This window comes from Heptranchias perlo, chromosome 35 (assembly GCF_035084215.1).
Source record: "Heptranchias perlo isolate sHepPer1 chromosome 35, sHepPer1.hap1, whole genome shotgun sequence".
In the NCBI taxonomy this organism is placed as follows: Eukaryota; Metazoa; Chordata; class Chondrichthyes; order Hexanchiformes; family Hexanchidae; genus Heptranchias; species Heptranchias perlo.
In genome coordinates, this window is record NC_090359.1 from 21,616,121 (window position 1) to 21,631,162 (window position 15,042).

Below are 15,042 nucleotides of genomic sequence, written 5' to 3' on the forward strand. Positions count from 1 at the left end.
ATCCTTTCTTTACATGTGAGCCTGGACACAGTCATTGACAATACTATTCGACAGTGGAAGCCATCACAACATCGCACTCGACTCTGAGAACAGTCCACTTTCCAGCAAGGTTGGGGGAGGGGGGAAAGTGCATTGAATCTGGGATATTCTGCTCTGTACAGCTTAGTGCTATCCCTGGGGGATGGAAGAGGTGGAGAGGGAGGAAAAAAATAATTCTGATTTGGCCCGTTTCCGTTGGGCGTGGCTCGGTAATTCTCAGCAGTAGCCAATTCTAAAGTCAACAACGACACTCGTGAATAAATCCTGCTGTAATATCCCACGGTAACCTGGCACGTCCCAGGGGCACATATCCCACGGTAGCCTGGCAAGGCCCAGAGCCCACGGTAGCCCAGCACGGCCCAGGGTCACATACTCACTTCAGATGCCAGAAAAAGAAGTGTCCTATCCTCTGATTTGTTAATGCTTTCTTCAGCAGGAACCTTCCCAGTGGGTTGTCCAGATACTGCTCGTACTTCAGGACCTGCAGAGAAACCCAGGGCAACAGGTGAAGCAGGCATCACAGCTCCATTCCTCCCCCCCACTGCCATTCTCCCCCGGAGTCTCCCCAAACACCCCCCACTTCTCCCCCGGAGTCTCCCCAAACACCCCCCACTTCTCCCCCGGAGTCTCCCCGAACACCCCCCACTTCTCCCCCGGAGTCCCCCCGAACACCCCCCACTTCTCCCCCGGAGTCTCCCCGAACACCCCCCACTTCTCACCCGGAGTCTCCCCAAACACCCCCCACTTCTCCCCCGGAGTCTCCCCAAACACCCCCACTTCTCACCCGGAGTCTCCCCAAACACCCCCCACTTCTCCCCCGGAGTCTCCCCAAACACCCCCCACTTCTCCCCCGGAGTCTCCCCAAACACCCCCCACTTCTCCCCCGGAGTCTCCCCAAACACCCCCCACTTCTCCCCCGGAGTCTCCCCAAACACCCCCCACTTCTCCCCCGGAGTCTCCCCAAACACCCCCCACTTCTCACCCGGAGTCTCCCCAAACACCCCCCACTTCTCACCCGGAGTCTCCCCAAACACCCCCCACTTCTCCCCCGGAGTCTCCCCAAACACCCCCCACTTCTCACCCGGAGTCTCCCCAAACACCCCCCACTTCTCACCCGGAGTCTCCCCAAACACCCCCCACTTCTCACCCGGAGTCTCCCCAAACACCCCCCACTTCTCACCCGGAGTCTCCCCAAACACCCCCACTTCTCCCCCGGAGTCTCCCCAAATATCCCCATTTCTCACCTGGAGTCCCCCTCCAAGTCCCTTTACCAATTCTCACCCGGAGTCTCCCCACTTCTCACCCAGAGTCTCCCCAAATATCCCCATTTCTCACCTGGAGTCCCCCCAAATATCCCCCACTTCTCACCCGGAGTCTCCCCAAATATCCCCATTTCTCACCTGGAGTCCCCCTCCAAGTCCCTTTACCAATTCTCACCGGGAGTCCCCCATTTCTCAGTTAGAGTCTCCCCAATTCCTGCCTACAGTCTCCCCAGTTCCATGCTCATTTCCCACCCGGAATCTCCCCAACTCCCTTTTCCCAAACCTCATTTGGAATTCGCCTAGTTCTCGCCTACAGTCTCCCCAATTCTCATCTGGAATGTCCCCAATTCTTCCCCCATTTCTCGCCTGGAGTCTCCCCAGTTCTTCCCCCACCCCTGAATTTCTCACCCGGAGTCTCCTTCCACCAAGTATGTGCCCTACTACGATCGGTGTGCCCTGCATGTCCCTCTAGCTTCAAGATTTTTAAGCAGATTAAAAAAGAGCTGATAATACAGGCCAGAGTCCCTATGTCAGAAGGCCCTTATTTTTAATCTTGTGTAGCTCTGCGTTTGAAACTTTTACAGTGAACAAATTGCCTGCAGCAAGTTTGTAATTTTCCTTCATATAAAAACATCAATTAGATCTTGATTAGGCCCCAGCTGGAATATTGTGTCCAATTCTGGGCGCCGCACTTTAGGAAGGATGTCAAAGCCTTGGAGAGGGTGCAGAGGAGATATACTAGAATGGTACCAGGGATGAGGGACTCCAGTTATGCGGAGAGACTGGGGAAGTTGAGACTTTTCTCCTTAGAGCAGAGAAGGTTGAGGGGAGATTTAATAGAGGGGTTCAAAAATCATGACGGGGTTTTGATAGAGTAAATAAGGAGAAATTGTTCCCACTGGCAGGAGGGTCAGTAACCAGAGGGCACAGATTTAAGATAATTGGCAACATAACAAGGGGGAGATGAGGAGAATTTTATTTTTAAACGCAGGGCGGTGGAAGCAGATTCAATAGTAATTTTCAAAAGGGAACTGGATAAATACTTGAAAAGGAAAAATTTGCAGGGCTATGGAGAAAGAGCAGGGGGTGTGGGACTAACTGGATAGCTCCTTCAAAGAGCCGACACAGGCACGATGGGCAGAATGGCCTCCTTCTGTGCTGTATGATTCCTGGACCTCAGAATTTCCTCGTCTTTTAAAAAAAAGTTTGTCTCTCAATGATGGCGACCATTCAGCCCATCTGATTCCATTCCTCCTGAATACCAATCCCACCCTCTCCCCATTACAGAATCTCGCCAGCTCTTAAAACAACTCCACTGCCATTCCAACCTGTTCCAGGAGCTGATTACGCTTCACACCCCTGACCCCGGGCCCTCTCGCTCTGCTACCCTGCTGTTATCTGAAAGTATTGTTCTGGGTTTATATTTTCTGTCTGTTTTACTTCACGCCTCTGTGATAGCACCTTGGGATGCTTTTCTACATTAAAAACATGCTTGATAACTGCAAGGCGGTGTAATCCTGTTTAGTGCCTCTACAAGGTCGCTTCTAACACATCTTTGTTCTCCCCTCAAAGTTCTTCCTGTAACTCTGGGAATGCTCACAAACCAGCCGTGGCTCAGTGGGTCGCAATCTCTCGCCTCTGAGTCAGGAGGTCGTGGGTTCGAGTCCCACTCCAGAGACTTGAGCTCATAATCCAGGCCGACACTCCCAGTGCCAGCACTGAGGGAGGGCTGCACTGTCGGAGGTGCCGTCTTTCGGATGAGACGTTAAAGTCTGCCCTCTCAGGTGGACGTAAAAGATCCCATGGCACTATTTCCAAGAGGAGCAGGGGGGAGTCCTGGGCCAATATGTATCCCTCAACCAACATCGCTTAAAAAAAAATGATCCGGTCATTGTCACATTGCAGTTTTGTGGGAGCTTGCTGTGCGCAAATTGAGCTGCCGTGTTTCCCTACATTACAGCAATGACTACACTTCAAAAGTACTTAATTGGCTGTAAAGCGCTTTGGGACGTCCTGAGGTCGTGAAAGGCGCTGTATAAACGAGAGGCTTTATCGTTACAACGGACATGAACTGCTTTAAAAATATACGATATGGTTGGGGTGATTGAAACATGCCACAAAGGTGACAGTGTGGTCTCCACTCACTTGAACCAGCTGTATGAGGTACTGAGACAGTCGGTCGTCGGTCAGCCCTTTAACCAAACACTTCACCGCAAACTCTCGCACCATGGGATCGGGGAAGTTGCAGTCCAGCAGCTCAAGCGCCTGCTCTGGTTTAATGAGAGGCCAGTCCTTCAGCAGGCAATACATCTGGTGAGAGAGAAACTGCGGTGAGAAGCAACGGAGGGAAACAAAAAGGAGCGAGAGGGTTGGCGGGGGAGATTAAAAAAAAGTCCGACAGGAGAGCAGCCAGCCCGTTATATATAGACGTTATGATTTTTGGTCACGCTTTTAGCACAAAGGTTTAGGCCGACACTCCCAGTGCAGTACGGAGGGAGTGCTGCACCGTCAGAGATGCTGTCTTTCGGATGAGGTGTTAAACCGAGGCTCCGTCTGCCCCTCTCGGGTGGATGTAAAAGATCCCACTGCGTTATTGGAAGACGAGCAGGGGAGATCCCCCCCATCGGACCAATATTTAACCCTCAACCAACATCACTAAAACAGATTAACAGGTTGCTCATTGCTGTTTGTGGGATCTTGCTGTGCGCAAATTGGCTGCTGCGTTTCCTAGATTACAACACTTTTTTAAAAAAAAGTACTTCACTGGCTGTAAAGTGCTTTGGGACGTCCGGAGGTCGTGAAAGGCGCGATAGAAATGCAAGTTCTTTCTGATGTGTGAAGTCCACACATCTGAACTCCCGGGGGACAGGTCACTGGATAGTGGCCCAGAGCAGGAATCCCACCTAATTCTCCTCCGCAAAGCCCACCCTCGCCGCTGGAGTTGCCACGGTCAACTGCGGCCCCCGCAGGAGATCTCTGGGTAACTACCCCAGCCGAGGCCTTGCGCCCGAGTCAACGGCCAGGCCTCTGCTCGTGCAGTTCCATTACCGACCACAAGGAGGCACGTGAACACCACTCCCTCTCCCTCCCTCCCTCCCTCCCCCTCCCTGTGGGGAAAGTACCAGGGCCCCACTCCCCCTGCTTGTGGCCCCCCAAGGCATGTAGAGAGGTGACAAAAGTTACCTTGAGGGGGAAAATCTCACATCCAGACTGAAGGAATATCTTCAGAAACTACTGGAAACGACAGGTGGAAACCTTCGCAAAGTCCTTCACAACCGCACAGAACAAAACGGCTGAGAAAGTCAATGGAACAGAGGAACAGGAGTAGGCCATTCAGCCCCTCGAGCCTGTGCCGCCTCTTGCATCACTACAGCAGCCATGTCACATGTGACATTCCTGTAGGAATCATAGAATCACCATAGCACAGGAGGAGGCCACTCGGCCCATCGTGCCTGTGCCGGCTCTTGGAAAGAGCTATCCAATTAGTCCCACTCCCCTGCTCTTTCCCCATAGCCCTGCAAATCTTTCCTTTTCAAGTATTTTTCCAATTGCCTTTTGAAAGTTACCATTAAATCTGCTTCCACCGCCCTTTCAGGCAGCGCATTCCAGATCATATTAACTCGCTGTGTAAAAAAATTCTCATCTCCCCCTCTGGTTCTTTTGCCCATTACCTTAAATCTGTGTCCTCTGGTTACCGACCCTCCTGCCACTGGAAACAATTTCTCCTTATTTACTCTATCAAAACCATTAATAATTTTGAACCCCTCTATCAAATCTCCCCTTAACCTTCTCTGCTCTAAGGAGAACAATCCCAGCTTCTCCAGTCTCTCCACATAACTGAAGTCCCTCATCCCTGGTACCATTCTAGTAAATCTCCTCCGCACCCTCTCCAAGGCCTTGACATCCTTCCTAAAGTGCGGTGCTCAGAATTGGCCACAATACTCCAGCTGAGGCCGGACCAGTGTTTTATAAAAGTTTAGCGTAACTTCCAAAAGGGAATTGGATAAGTACTTGAAAGGAAAAAATTTGCAGGGCTACGGGGATAGGGTGAGGGAGCGGGACTAGCTGGATTGTTCTTGCATAGAGCTGGTGCAGACTCGATGGGCCGAATGGCCTCCTTTCGTGCTGTAACCTTTCTATGATTCCTTGCTAAATCATTCCTAAAAATCTTTGGCATGATTTTGCAGAGCCCAGCGATACACATTTTAAAGTCACTATATCGTTACCAACCCACTGTGAAGTGCCTTTTGCCTGCTACTCACTATACTGCCACCTGTAGTGTGCTTTTATCAGGAGGAGTGCATAATACAAGTCAGAGGCAGTACACATAGAGGCAAAGTGTACGCAGGACATGTGAGCACAAAAGCGTGCGCCTGCGAGGGTTTCCGACTGGTCTCTTAGAATTTACAGCACAGAAACAGGCCATTCGGCCCAACTGGTCTATGCCAGTGTTTATGCTCCACACGAGCCTCCTCCCATCCCGACCTCATCTCACCCTATCAGCATATCCTTATGTTCCTTTCTCCCTCATGTGTTTATCTCGCTTCCCCTTAAATGCATCTGTGCTATTCGCCTCAACTACTCCTTGTGGTAGCGAGTTCCACATTCTCACCACTCTCTGGGTAAAGAATTCTCCTGAATTCCCGATTGGATTTATTAGTGACTATCTTATATTTATGGCCCCTAGTTTTTGATTTCCCCACAAGTGGAAACATCTTCACTACGTCTACCCTATCGAACCGCTTCATAATTTTAAAGACCGTTGTCAGGTCACCCCTCAGTCTTCTCTTTTCTAGAGAAAAGAGCCCCAGCCTGTTCAGTCTTTCCCGATAGTTAAAACCTCTCAGTTCTGGCGTCATCCTTGTAAATCATTTCTGTACTTTTTCCAGTGCCTCTATATCCTTTCTATAATATGGAGACCAGAACTGTGCCCAGTACTCCAAGTGTGGTCTAACCAAGGTTCTATATAAGTTTGACACAACTTCTCTGCTTTTCAATTCTATCCCTTTAGAAATGAACCCCAGTGCTTGGTTTGCATTTTCTCATGGCCTTGTTAACCTGCGTCGTTACTTTGTGTATCTGTACCCCCAGATCCCTCTGCTCCTCTACCCCATTTAGACTCTTATTATCCGAGTAGTTTATGACCTCCTTATTTCCCCTACCAAAATGCACCACCTCACACTTATTTATATTGAAATTCATTTGCCAATTTACACACCCATTCTGTAAGTTTATTAACGTCTTCTTGTATTTTGTCTCGTGCTTTCTCTCTCTCTGTCTGTCTGTCCCGAGACGTGTGCGTTCCCGGAACCGAACGGTCCCGGTAAAATGAAGCTCGCTGGAGGTGGACAGCAAGCCCCCTCTCAGAACCGGCGGGCGCAGATATCGGGGGGAAAAACCCCAATCCTTCGTTACCTGAGCCACTTCGTCCCGGGAGTTCCACTTCACCGACAGCAGCAACTTGGGGAGGGTCTCCGGTATGTTCACGCAGTAATGTCTAAAGAGGCAAATAAAGGCAACGAGTTACGCTTCACGGGAGTTCTCCATCTGTTCATCACAGACCACGCCCCGTATCCCCTCATTTTCTCTCCTTTCCTAAAGGGGTCGCTACTACTGGGAAGTCCTGTTACCACCTGCACGTTCTTCAGGTGTGACATTGAGCGTCAGAAGGATCTTCCACCACGGAAGGCAGCGTGGCGCAGCCACGTCCTCACCGGATGTCCGCATGCAGGGGATATTGGAGTGCGAAACCTGGGCTGAATTCTCAAGCCCACATCTCTGAGTCAGAAGGTCGTGGGTTCAAATCCCACTCCAGAGATCTGAGCACATAACCCAGGCTGACACGCCCAGTGCAGTACTGAGGGAGTGCTGCACTGTCGGAGGTGCCGTCTTTTGGATGAGATGTTAAACCGAGGCCCTGTCTGCCCGCTCAGGTGGACGTAAAAGATCCCAAGGAAAAGCAGAGGAGTTCTACCCTGATCTGTCCGCACCAGTACTGTACCCCAGTGTCATACACTGACAGACCTGTACCCACCAGTACTGTACCCCAGTGTCATACAGTGACAGACCTGTACCCACCAGTACTGTACCCCAGTATCAGTGACAGGCCTGTACCCACCAGTACTGTACCCCAGTGTTATACACTGACAGACCTGTACCCACCAGTACTGCACCCCAGTGTTATACACTGACAGACCTGTACCCACCAGTACTGTACCCCAGTGTTATACAGTGACAGACCTGTACCCACCAGTACTGTACCCCAGTGTCAGTGACAGGCCTGTACCCACCAGTACTGTACCCCAGTGTTATACAGTGTCAGACCTGTACCCACCAGTACTGTACCCCAGTGTTATACAGTGACAGACCTGTACCCACCAGTACTGTACCCTAGTGTCAGTGACAGACCTGTACTCACCAGTACTGTACCCCAGTATCATACACTGACAGACCTGTACCCACCAGTACTGTACCCCAGTGTCAGTGACAGACCTGTACTCACCAGTACTGTACGCCAGTGTCAGTGACAGACCTGTAGCCACCAGTACTGTACCCCAGTGTCATACAGTGACAGACCTGTACCCACTAGTACTGTACCCCAGTGTTATACAGTGACAAGGTGCTCTCTCAAAACACACAAGTTTGGAAGGACAGAGTCTTTAATTGTGCTGTTGGCTGTTTCTCCCCCCTCAGTAATATAAAAAAGTTTTTATTATTCATTCTGGGTTTGTGGGCGTTGTTGGCCAGGCTGGCATTTATTGCTCATCCCTTGGTGCCCCTTGAGAAGGTGGCGGTGGGCCTTCTTCTTGAACCGCTGCAGTCAGTGTGGTGAAGGTTCTCCCACAAGTAGGGAGTTCCAGGATTTTGACCCAGTGACTACGAAGGAACGACGATATATTTCCAAGTTGGGGCAGTGTGTGACTTGGAGGGGAACTTGGAGGGGATATTATTCCCATGCACCTGCTGCCCTTGTCCTTCTAGGTGTCGGAGGTCGCGAGTTTGGGAGGTGCTGTCGAAGAAGCCTTGGCGAGTTGCTGCAGTGCATCCTGTAGACGGTACACACTGCAGCCACGGTGCGCCGGTGGTGGAGGGAGTGAATGTTTAAAGTGCTGGATGGGCTGCTTGATCAAGCGGGCTGCTTTTGCCCTGGATGGTGTCGAGCTTCTCGAACGTTGTTGGCGGCTGCTGCCATCCAGGCCAGTGGACAGAGTATGGAAATTTCACCCACCATGAATCCCAGTCCCTGCTTCCCCCCTCCCCGCAGTGACAGAGTCGCCTCCCTCAGCCCTTCCTTTACCTGTGTCTCCAAAGGAAGTCCTTCTCCTGCTCAGTGATCTCAGACAGCGAATCGCGGTTGTAGACATTCCGCAGCTGCTCGATGTCGCTGTCCGTCAGGTTGCTGTCTCGTGCCAGGCGGTTACTCTGCGGGACACAGGAGGAATTACTCAGGCGGAGTCCCAACGGCCGACTTCTGTGGGGGGGGGGGGGGGGGGAGTGGGGGGAGATTGAAACCTGACCTTCAGCCTGATTTTACCCTCCGTTGAAGTGAACGGAGAGTAATATCGGGCGGGATGTAAAACCAGCGTTCCACCCGATCCCGTGGAATTCCTGCCCAGCGGGTTAGGTTAAAATCGCCCCCTAGAATTCAATGTTAATTCTGTTAACAAAATTGAGAGCGCATGGAATTAGAGGCAACCTATTGACAGGGGTCGGGAATCGGTTAGGAGGTAGGAGACAGAGTATGGATAATGGGTACGCCCTCAAATTGGCAGGATGTGACTAGCGATGTCCCCCAGGGATCTGTACTGGGGCCTCAGCTTTTCACTGTATTTATAAATGACTTGGTTGACTGAATAGAGAGCCATAAACCTAAGTTTGCTGATGACACAAAGTTAGGTGGCACAGTAAACAGCATAGATGGGAGCAGAACGGGTCATTGATAGATTTTTGTTAGGCGAGGGTATTAAGGGTTACGGAGCCAGGGCGGGAAAATGGAGTTCAGATACAGATCAGCCATGATCTGGTTGAATGGCGGAACAGGCTCGAGGGGCTGAATGGCCTCCTCCTGTTCCTAATGGGAGTAATTTTGATTTTGGGCGGTAGTGTAAAACGGGCAATATCGGCTCGACCACCCGTTAAACACCTCTCCCGAATTTCGTACCTAAACGGAAATGAAATACGGGAGAGGTGTTTAACATAGAAACAGGAGGAGGCCATTCAGCCCCTCGAGCCTGTTCCGCCATTCAATCAGATCATGGCTGATCTGTAACTCAATTCTATTTACACACCTTTGCCCCATGTCCCTAGATACCCTCACCCAACAAAAGTCTATCGATCTCAGTCCTGAAAGCTGAATTGACCCCCAGCATCCACTGCCTTTTGGGGGGAGGGAGTTCCAGATTTCCACTCCCCTTTGTGTGAAAAAGTGCTTCCCGATTTCACCCCTGAAGGGCCCAGCTCTAATTTTAAGATTATGCCCCCCTTCATTCTTGATTCCCCCCATCAGAAGATAGGGTAGATGCGGAGAAACTCTATTTATCACTAAAAACAGACTGTCTGGTCATTATCACATTGCTGTTTGTGGGATCTTGCTGTGTGCAAATTGGCTGCTGCGTTTCCTACATTACAACAGTGACCACACTTCAAAAAAGTACTTAACTGGCTGCAAAGCACGTCGGGACGCTCTGGGGATGTGAAAGGCGCTATATAAATGCAAGTTTGTCTTTATTCTGTGGGATGTTTTTCTCCCCTTCATTTGTCTTGCTTTGTTTCTCCCGCTCTCTCCCTCTGGGCCACACGTGAACCAGAGGGGGAGGCAGGGTCAAGAGTCTATCAAAGTACCCGCGAGCTGGCCTCCTCGACCTCCCTTCCCCGGGAGAACCTCAGCCCGACTCAGACGTGCTCTATTCCCTCTCGCCCCCGAGCGTCGAAACACCTGGTTCGGACCAGGGGCACAGACGATCGCTTACCAGGCCCACCAGGCAGTAGTTAAAGCCCAGCTCCCGGGACATGCTCCAGTTCGCGTGTTCCTCAATCTCCGCGGCAACTGGGAACTTCACAGAGTTACTGAACCAATTAAACTCCAACTCCAAGCAGGGGGTTTCCTGAGGAACAAGGGAAGGGAAAGTACAACATTACATCATAGCTTTGGAAATCTCCGCATTGAAAAAAAAAATCAATGCACACTGGGTTGAATATCACCCGTCAACACTTGGCTTCCTCGCGCCCTTGCACAGCGTGACCCATGCAGACCAGAAGGTCACAGGTTGCACTTCTGATGCTATGAGCGCTGGCTCAGCGGGTCGCACTCTCGCCTCAGTCCGAAGGTCGTGGGCACAAGCCCTGCTCTAGGGCCTGAGCGCATATCAAGGTGTCAGCCGTGGTTCACACTCTCGCCTCTGAGTCAGAAGTTTGAAGGTTCAAGTCCCACTGAGTCACATCAGGAGATATTAGGACAGGTGACCAAAAGCTTGGTCAAAGAGGTAGGTTTTAAGAAGCGTCTTAAAAGGAGGAGAGAGAGAGAGGCGGAGAGAGGGAATTCCAGAGCTTAGGGCTTAGGCAGCTGAAGGCACGGCCGCCAAAGGTGGAGTGATTAAAATCGGGGATGTGCAAGAGGCCAGAATTGGAGGAGCGCAGAGATCCCAGGAGGAGTCCTCCTGGAGGAGGTTACAGAGAGGCCATGGAAGCGCCTCTGTGAAGCGCTTTGGGATGTCCTGAGGAGGTGTAAGGCGCTATTTAAATGCAAGTCCTTCCTTTCTATCTCTATGTGCTCAGTTAGATGATCTCAGCTGATCTTTAGCCACGCACCTGAACCGTGACATCCTCTCGGTCAGTCAATCATGGGGACATCAAGTCCTCAACCGCTATCCAAACACATACACATTTGAGCTGGTAGGGAGATGGGGGTGGTCACTGAATAGTGATCTGGAGTGGGGACCCTATCCAGCTTTTCACTTCTTGGCCGAGGCCAATTGTAGCCCACCACACCCCAACCCAAGGTCACCTAGATCTAACCTCACCTTATTGGGGTTGGACCCCGTCACTCCAATGGGGTTCAGTAGGTCCTCCAGGCCGTGAGGCACAGGCCAGAGATTCAGGGCCATCTTTCCCGACACCAGGTTGTCCATGTAGTCGAATAAGTTAATGTTCCCCCAGGCCAACGGACAATGTTCCTGCAGAATGTGAATTCGGTAAAATAAATGAGAAGTCAACCTCAAACAAAGGAAACGCTAGGGTTTGAGGGTGGGGTAGTGGGGGGGAACGGGGATCAGAGCTGCCATCAGGAGGCTACAGAACCACTACAGTGGTACACCCCACTCCCACTGCAAAACACCATCAGGAGCCTGGGGAAAGCACAGCCTTTTGAATTATACAAGACAGCCAAAGTGCAGACTGACGCTAATTAAACTTAGGGGTCTTCGCTAAAAGGTAAATTCAAAGACAACGCACTCTTGTAAAAATTGGGTTATTACTGAAGTTGGGAGCGCAGAGCGCGGGCCCCTTAAATACTGTAATCATATGCCCTGATTTCAGAACATCACCCCATCCCATACCTTACCGCAGCGCGAATATATGGCTGAGCTTTCCTCCTCTCCCCCACAATCTTTCTTAATTGTGTTTTAATTGATGCTGCAATAGTCATTCTCCCCTCGGGACTTTCTGTTCCTGTCCCTCCCGAGCTCCAAAACTCGCTCTCTCCTCCCCAGTCTTCCTCCTCTCTCTTATAAACGCACGGAGCTGACAATCCAAGACGACTGCACCCGTCTCCTACTTCGGTGCGATATCTTCCCAGGACCACAACCCTCAAAAACTAGCAGAGCCCTTTAACTCCCACAGTTTTACCCTTTCTCCCGTAGGCGACACAGGCTTTTAAAGCCCAAGCTTGGGCGTCATCTAATCACCGCCTACCGTCCCCACCACTTTAAAAAAAGGACCGCGTTTAAAACGGGTAGCTGCTTACATCAGCCGAAAAATGGTTTGCATTGACGTCAACGTCACAAAGTTGCTGGAAACAGCGTCTTAAGTGCTCTGTTTATTTCGGGCAGAAACAGCCGTTTCCAGAATCATCCCCTGTGATATTGTACGAGCGAGGTACAAAACTAATGCACCTTTTTAAAAAAAAAATTATTCTGATATTTAACAAAAATATTTTAAGATTTGTGTGTTTCTCCCCCTCCTCTCTGGATCTCGCTGTAAGCGGTGGGGACTGTAAAGCAAAGACCCCGTAGTTAGTTACCTACGCTTGAATTTGGAGGCAATAAGAAAATGGGGGCTAAGATTTATGGAGGAACCGGAGGTCATGGATTTATAATAATCAGCAAAAGGGGAAAATGAGGAGAAACGTTTCACACAGAGGGTTGTTAAAATCTGGAACGCACTCCCTGAAAGGGCGGTGGAAGCAGATTCCATAGGAACTTTCAAAAAGGCAACTGGACCTGTACTTGAAGAGGACTAATTTGCAGGGTTATGGGGGGAAAAAGGCTGGGGTGTGGGTCTAAATTAGACAGCTCTTTCAAAGGGCCGGCACAGGCACGACGGGCCGAGTGGCCTCCTTCTGTGCAGTAAGCTGCAGACACATCGTGAAAATCCACAGGTCAGTCGTCCATCAAAAAAAAAATTAAAAGGGGACCTTATCGAGGGTCTGCCAGTAGCGTTGGCAAGCAAACAAACTTTAAATGTTTATGGTCGAACGATCGATCACCGGATTCAATCTGACATGAATTAAGCCACATTGTAGATGAAGAATTAAATAAGGAGCCACTGTTGGAGAAATGAAGAAACAAATCAACTAATAAGGGAAATTATTGAACCGGAAATCGATTTTTTTTTTGATGGGGCTTTGATACATCATTTAGGATGGCACCAGGCACAAGCTGGTTGTGTGTTATATTGCTGCTACCACGTTAATAGCTGGAGCATAACTCATGCACTGGTCTGGTTTCAGACAATGGATGGCAGCAAAAGTGACACCCACCAGAAATATCTATAGCGGCCACAGCGTATCGCGGGTGAATCACGTTCTCCGCGAACGCACCCGCTACTAACAGGCGGGGACTGTACTCAATTCACCCAATCTTCTCTCCTAGTCTTCTCAAATCGAGGTGCACCTACACTACCTGGGCCTTGCGCCCTCCATCCAGCCTTCTCGATTTTCAAAGTTCCTACCTCTTTAGCTCCTTTCCTTCCCTTGACGGAGCAGATGGACAGGCAGAGGCGAGCGGCACGCGGGATGTCAATGAGGTAGATGTCATACGAAAGCCACTCGTTCCACCTGGAAAGAGAGCAGCAATGAGGACCGGGGTTTCAGCAGCTGCCTCGCTCTACAATGGGGAGGGCTAGGGTTTCCACAGGGGGGGGGGGGGGGGGGGCGCCCCCTCCCAATCTCCCACCGTGATCTCGGAAAGCGGGGTTTGTTCCGTTTCTCCGGGGGGGGGGGGGGGGGGGGGGAGCGGATTCTGCTGAAGTTACTGAGGGAGATCAGGGAAATCCCTGCTGAAATTGTACCCCAAACTCTTCAGGCCAAAGACAACGGCAAATGAATTTCAATATAGATAAGTGTGAGGTGGTGCATTTTGGTAGGAAGAATAAGGAGGCCACAAACTCCTTGAGTAATAAGAGTTTAAATTGGGTAGAGGGGCAAAGGGATCTAGGGGTACAGATACACAAATCATTAAACATAGCAAAGCAAGTTAACAAGGCCATAAAAAAAGCAAACCAAGCACTGGGGTTCATTTCTTGAGGAATGCAATTGAAAAGCAGAGAGATTATGTTAGACTTGTATAGAACCTTGGTTAGACCACACTTGGAGTACTGTGCACAGTTCTGGTCTCCATATTATAAAAAGGATATAGAGGCACCGGAGAAGGTGCAAAAAAAAGATTCACTAGGATGATATCAGAACTGAGAGGTTATAACATCAGGAAAGACTGAACAGGCTGGGCCTCTTTTCTCGAGGAAAGAGAAGGCTGAGGTGTGACCCGATAGAGGTCTTTAAAATCACGAAGGGGCCTCGATGGGGTAGATGGAGAGAAGCTGTTTCCATTTGTGGGGGAATCCAAACCTGGAGGTCATAAATATAAGATAATCACTAATAAATCCAATAAGGAAATCAGGAGAAACTTCTTTACCCAGGGAGTGGTGGGAATGTGGAACTCGCTACCAGAAGGAGTAGTTGAGGCGAATAGCAGAGATGTATTTAAGGGAAAGCGAGATAAACACGTGAGGGAGAAAGGAATAGAAGGATATGCTGATCGGGTGAGATGAAGTAAGGGAGGAGGCTCGTGCGGAGCATAAACACCGGCATGGACCGGTTGGGCCGAATGGCCTGTTTCTGTGCTGTAGATTCTGTGCAATTCCATGTAAAGTCTGCGGCATGCTGCAAAATATGTTGGAAATACACCGGTGAATGAGCACCGGAGGAGAGGAGGGCAGGCTAAGCGTTTCAGACAGAGAACCGCACCAGAAATATTTCCTCTTTCAGATCCCTGACTGACCTGCTGTGTTATCCAGCGTTTGTTGTTGTGTTTTTCTCCCTCCCACCCCAAGTTCCCAACCTTCCCAGTTTTCCTTTCTGCCCCTTGGGACATTTCTTTTCTCTCCCTACATTTAAGGCCTTATATAAATCCACATTGTTGTTGCAGCACCAGCCTTTGTTCCACCTGCCCCCGAGCCCTAGGCAGCAGGAACAGGAGGAGGCCATTCAGCCCCTCGAGCCTGTTCAGCCATTCAATTAGATCATGGG

General features: G+C 50.3%; 1 protein-coding gene across 3 annotated transcripts in view; it reads right to left on the minus strand.

Annotated features, from left to right (window-relative positions):
* The window catches only part of LOC137302418 (phosphatidylinositol 4,5-bisphosphate 3-kinase catalytic subunit alpha isoform), a 91,317-nt gene that overhangs the window by 29,064 nt on the left and 47,211 nt on the right, over nucleotides 1-15,042 (minus strand). For 2 of the 3 annotated variants that reach the window (XM_067972068.1, XM_067972067.1), the window contains exons 8-14: nucleotides 13,467-13,572; nucleotides 11,321-11,473; nucleotides 10,271-10,405; nucleotides 8,599-8,723; nucleotides 6,717-6,798; nucleotides 3,447-3,611; nucleotides 417-520 (exon numbers count right to left, since the gene is read on the minus strand). In XM_067972068.1, the coding sequence (XP_067828169.1) occupies nucleotides 417-520; nucleotides 3,447-3,611; nucleotides 6,717-6,798; nucleotides 8,599-8,723; nucleotides 10,271-10,405; nucleotides 11,321-11,473; nucleotides 13,467-13,572 (870 nt within the window). The remainder of the gene's footprint in view (nucleotides 1-416; nucleotides 521-3,446; nucleotides 3,612-6,716; nucleotides 6,799-8,598; nucleotides 8,724-10,270; nucleotides 10,406-11,320; nucleotides 11,474-13,466; nucleotides 13,573-15,042) is intronic. The other variant, XM_067972069.1, reaches the window with a different exon arrangement.